Raw genomic sequence first — 6,149 nt, 5'->3', positions numbered from 1 at the left:
CAATTGTCCACTGCCAGATAGATAAATAAAATGTGGTATGTATAAAATATTGCTTATCTTAGACTACCACAATCTTTTTTATTACAAGCTTACTATAAAAATTAATTTACGAATTCAGTCAACTTCATCTATAAAGAGGAATTATACTACCAGTAGCAAGTAGCAACAATATGAATATAATAAACATTTTTATCAGTGGGAATTTTCATATTATCCAAAATAGTCTTATATACTACTACTAGAGAAATAAAAATTCCTTTTTTAGTAGGACAGAAATTAAGAGACTGACTTACCGAACTTGTACTTAACAGATTTTCCTGAAGTTGTTCAATTTTGCCCGCTTGTTTTTTGACTGTAACTTTTAACTTGGCATTTTCAACTTCAAGCCTCAAATGAAAATTTTAAAATTATTCTCACACATAAATTTTAAAAGTACCGTATAATTTCGAAACAAACATCTGAAGGTCTTATATAAATTCTTAAAAATTTAAAAAGTAGAAGATTTGGCAATTGTGCCATTTTTCTGGTTGTGTTTTATAGTTAATGTGCAAAATTTAAAGATAATATGCAAAATTTATGCATTTCCAAATAGCGCAAAGCCGAAATTTTTATCCAGCTTAACAATGATGTACTTATTATCATAACTGATATATTTCTCATCCTACACTGCTTCTCTGCTTTCTAAATACTCAAGTTATTTTCTGTGCTGCTTTAAATTGTACTTTTGCACGTGATCTTTTGACGTCTCAATACATCTTACAGGCTCTGCATGTCGATCTTGTGCTTCTTGCAACTAAAAAAGAAAAAAAAGAAATACTTTTAACTCCTGGCAATCTAGTATAAAACCACCATCAGCTGTTTTTGTAAATAAAATTTTAGTGGACACAGCCACACTCTCCTCTACATACTGCTTTATGGCTACAGCAGATTTGGACTGCTGCAACAGAGACCTATGGCCTACAAAGCCTAAAATATTTACAGGGAGTCTGCTTCTCTCTCTCTCTCTCTCTTCCTCTGCCCTTCCCCACTGTTCCTTCTCTCTCTCAAATAAATCAAATCTTAAAATAAAATATTTACAATCCCCTTACAGAAAAGTTTGCTGACTTCTCTAGTTACTAAAATGTCATGTTTTTAATGTATTTAAATTATATTTTATCAGCTAAGCCTACAAATTTATATATTGGTCAAAGGGGGAATGATAGAAAATTACCTTATGGTAAACATTTCTAATTTTGTATTCTAAGTACCACATCAATTATAGTTTTAAATATTCACATATGTGAATGACCATGGCTATTCCAGTGATTATAAAAGTTAACATGTTGGTTTCAGTGACAACTAGATATTTCATGGAATAGTATGAGAGGCATTATCTTCGTAGGAACCAGAATGCCTGGGGTCTGAATCCCAACTCACTGGGTATTAGCTGTGTGACCTGGAACAAATTACTTAAAATTTCTGTCTCAGTTTCTTCTCTGTAAAATGAAGATAATAATAGTATCTACCACACTGGGATGTTGGGAAGATTAATCTAGGAAATATACATGAACTATTTTATTTTTATTTTTATTTTTATTTTTTAAAGATTGTATTTATTTGACAGAGAGAGAGAGACAGCGAGAGAGGGAACACAAGCAGGGGGAGTGGGAGAGGGAGAAGCAGGCTTCCGGCGGAGCAGGGAGCCCGATGCAGCACTTGATCCCCGGACCCTGGGATCATGACCTGAGCCGAAGGCAGACCCTTAACAACTGAGCCACCCAGGTGCCCCTATACATGAACTATTTAGAAGGGTAGCTGGCACACACCAAATTCTGTCTGCAATTAGCATTATTATTGTTGCTGTAGGTTATGTCCTAATAATATTTGATATTTTAGGCAGATGGCAGGCCAATGAAAGTGGTCTCTTATACAAGTTATACTGAAATCGTTCTTCATACCACTGAAAGTGGCAGCAAATGGGGAGCATGAGGCCCAGAATACATCCTCAGTACTTCAAAAAACTTTTACCAATTCCACTAGCTAACAGTACTTTTTTCCACTTATAATAATTTTAACTTACTTCCTCTCTATACTACTCAGTGGACAATCTCATGGACTACAGGGCAAATAGTACCTCCTAGACTGAGTAATAAATATTTACATGACCATCAGAGGCAAGGTAAAGCCACTGACGTGGAAATAATGGACTCTTGCTAAATCAACATTCCCAAATCATTTCATGTTTATATTATCTTAGCAACTCTCTGTGTTACACTGCTTTAGCAAGTACTCTGATGAATACATTAAGGCTACGTGGTATGGCATATCAGAAAAAACTGTCCCCAGGGGCGCCTGGCTGGCTCAGTGGGAAGAACATGCGACTCTTGACCTTGGGCTCATGAGTTCAAGCCCCACAATGGGTGTAGAAATTACATAAATAAATAAATACACAAACAAACAAACTTTAAAAAAGAAAGGTAAAAAATAAAAGAAAAAAGAAAAGCTGTGCCCGGAGCTTTATAGTTGGTAAAGTAACCTCAGTACTGGCTGCAAAATGAAGAAAGGCAAATTTAGACTGTTTTTCCACAGTGAGGGGGATAAAACAAGCATTTGAGTGAACACTTCTCCTCTGTCAGATTAAATGCTTTCAATTTTACATTTAATTGCTTAAAATACATTTAGAATAAAAGCTTTGTTATGTCAATGTTTTCAATCAGAAATTATTGATATGGTATAAAGTACTTAATTTTATCCTAAAAACTGTTAAGTTAAAATATTCTCAATTTATACAAGGATAGGTACCATGCATATCCCATATTTTTCCCCTTAGATAAAGGTGTTCTTAGAAAGACAAAATTATCTCTCATGAAAAAAATAAAACCAATGTAAAATAAAGGACTAAATTGTTCTGCATAGACTAGATGAGACAAGTGTGAAGAGAGTAAAGTCAGTGGGAATTAGAATAGTCAGAGAGAGCTTCATGGAGAATGAGAGACTATGAGCCAGGTCTGAATAGTGTAGGATTCGGCAAGAGGAAGGGAAACTAAAAGGACAGAAAGGACAGCATGAGTAAAAGGCTGAGAGATGGTGAAATCAACCCAATTAACTCAGAGGATAAAATCTGATGGCAGGGAAATAAAAACAGATGTCCAGACAATAATTAAATCAATGTTCAGAGCAGCATTATTAATGGCCATAAAGTGGGAAACAACCCAAAGGTGCATCAAATGATGAATGAACAAGGGTTTTGGCCCACAATGGAGTACTGTTTGACAATTAAAAAAAAAAAAAAAAAATGAAGCACTGATATATGCTATAACACAGATGAACCCTGAAAACATTAAGTGAAAGAAGCTAGTCACAAAGGACCACACATTGTGTGACCCCCTTTATATGAAATATTCAGAATAGGCAACTCTATAGAGGCTGGAAGTAGACTGGTGGTTGCCTGAGGCTGGTAGCTCCAGGGCTAAGGGTTTCTTTCCAGGGTGATGAAAATGTTCTACTTGATGGCAGTGATAGTTGCACAACTCTATGAATATAATCAAAACACTGAACTGTACATGTTAAATGGGTGAATTGTATGGTATGTGCATTATATCTCAATAAAGTTTTAAAAAATCCAATGGGGACACCTGGGTGGCTCAGTCATTAAGCGGCTGGCTTCGGCTCAGGTCATGGTCCCAGGGTCCTGGGATCAAGCCCCACATCAGGCTCCTTGCTCGGCGGGAAGCCTGCTTCTCCCTCGCCCACTCCCCCAGCTTGTGTTCCCTCTCTTGCTGTGTCTCTGTCTGTCAAATAAATAAAATCTTAAAAAAAAAAAAAAATCCAATGGAAGCACCCATTCTTAATTTCTTAATTCTCTCTTTTGGGTGTATATACTACACATGATCTGAATATTTCTATGCATTTACAATATATCTAAAAGGAAAAGAAAATGAAGGAAATGCCTAAGTTCAACTGGTTTGTAAAATGACTTTTCTGTACAGGTTATCCTAAAATCAGTACGGATTCTATATCCGTTCACAAAAGTGAACATGAGAAATAAGACCATTTTCTGAAACATTCCATTAAAGATTATCTTCTGATTTTATATGGCTCACCTCATCATGGTAACAGAGATATCATTAAAAAACATTGCACCTGGGTGGCTCAGTTGGTTAAGCATCCAACTCATGATTTCAGCTCAGGATCATGGAGTCGAGCTGGTGTGGGGCTCTGTGCTGGGCAGGGAGTCTGCCCGAGATTCTCTCCCTCTCCCTCTCCCTCTGCCTCTCCCCCCACTCACGCATGTGCATGCGCACGCACTCTCGCTCTCTCTCAAATAATACATAAATCTTTAAAAAAATTGTTTAGTAGGAAAAAAAAAGTCCCTCAATTTCTGTGAGGAATGATGCATAAGTCTCAACTTTCCTAAGGGTAAATACTGTAAGGAAAAAAATGTATAACACAAATAGCAGAATGAAAGTCAAAGTTTAAGAAATAAGTGCATTGTGAAGATACTAAAATTACACTAAATTTTAATGAAAATACAAAAGAAAATGGTCCATGGAAATTAGCAACCTAAAACACTTTATATTAACCTGCTACAGATTAATTGTTGACATGCTATATTTAATACATACCTGACTTCTGATTTGACCTAATTTCTTCCTCAAATCCTGTGTCTCATCTTCTAAATTAATACGGCAACGTGATGTAACCTCCAGTGAAGCCTCTGACATAGACTGTTTTTTTAGGGCATCAGCCAGTTCTAGTTGAAGGTGTCTCACAGCTACCTAATAAGACGTTTCTGTTACTGATTTTATAAATTATCTTACTATTAAGTTATGTTAATAATATATAACTCTAACATATGTACTTTGAAAATTATCACCACATACAGGTGTCATCCTCCTGCCTAGTCAGTGTTATGTTACTTAGGTAATTAATTCAGCCCCACTCTCCATTCCTTGTTGATGAATCTGCAAAGTTTCCCACCCTACTGAGGTCTCAAAAAGAAATGGGTATTTAGGTGGGCCCAGCAGTGGTAAATTCTACATGATGAAATGTTTTCCCTCTTTTTTATTAGAAGCTTAAATTAATGTCAAAGTTCCTCACGTATGCAATCCTCTGTTCAAATCCTTCCAATAGATTACTATCTCAGAACAAAAGTGAAGTCATTCTTTTTTTTTTTTTTAAAGATTTTATTTATTTATTTGAGAGAGAGAGAATGAGAGACAAGAGAGCATGAGAGGGAGGAGGGTCACAGGGAGAAGCACACTCCCTGCTGAGCAGGGAGCCGGATGCGGGACTCGATCCCAGGACTCCAGGATCATGACCTGAGCCGAAGGCAGTCGCTTAACCAACTGAGCCACCCAGGCGCCCTCAAAAGTGAAGTCATTCTAATGGGCTTCAAGGGCCCTAGATAACCTGGCTTTCACCTCCCTCCCTGACTTCCATTCCTGCTACAGTACAAGAATCCTGCCACCCCCCATTAATCTGTAAATGGAGATCCAATGCCAAATTAATATATTACAGATACAATTCTCTTTGTATGGGACAAACTTATGCCCAAATGATAGTCATTGAACTTTGAAATAAGCAAATTATTTGTAAAATTGCCTTAAAAAATTATAAATAGCAGTGGGAAGATTAAATCAGTTTTGCTAAAGCTCACCACAGTTGTCCCAAATTATGATTTAATGAAAAATGCCTGCAAAAAGTTAAAAGGTCGTAAGATACATGATTTCAGACTAAAAATTCAAATTTATATAAATGAACATAAAATTATTCCAACCTAAAATGTATAAAAAGCCACCAAAGGAAAAGGACTGAGATACAGCATCTACACTTCAGTTCATGTGGGAAATCTGGAGTAAACCGTCAAGTGAATCCACTTAATTGAATCTCAATTTCAAAATGCTCATTGCAGGTACGAACATTTCCATTTATCTATTCATCATGGTATTAAAATGTGGTGACAAAGATTAAAATTATTATTTTAGCAGTATAAGACTAAATTATTAGTATCAGCCTACTATTAACAATTTATAACTTAACCACTTAAACTTTCATAGATGACACAACAATTTTATGCAAATTAAAACCCCTCTCAAGTCTAATTTTTATTTGCTGGATACAAGTTATGCTGAATTATAGTCTATATATTTTTTATATTCAACTAGATT

The 6,149-nt window shown here is 35.8% G+C and overlaps 1 protein-coding gene across 1 annotated transcript; it reads right to left on the bottom strand.

The window, feature by feature from the left end:
* Positions 1-150: 150 nt before the first annotated feature.
* Positions 151-4,994, bottom strand: LOC116629638 (ankyrin repeat domain-containing protein 26-like; the record flags this gene model as incomplete). The annotated part of the gene is made up of 3 exons (XM_032399880.1): positions 4,605-4,994; positions 723-793; positions 151-387 (listed from the first exon to the last, which is right to left on the bottom strand). Coding segments are annotated over exons 1-3 (407 nt in total), but the record flags the coding sequence as incomplete, so codon positions are not given.
* Between the last annotated feature and the right edge of the window lie 1,155 nt (positions 4,995-6,149).

Source organism: Phoca vitulina, unplaced genomic scaffold (assembly GCF_004348235.1).
Source record: "Phoca vitulina isolate PV1807 unplaced genomic scaffold, GSC_HSeal_1.0 scaffold1889, whole genome shotgun sequence".
Taxonomy (NCBI): Eukaryota; Metazoa; Chordata; class Mammalia; order Carnivora; family Phocidae; genus Phoca; species Phoca vitulina.
This window is presented reverse-complemented; position numbering and strand designations above follow the sequence as displayed.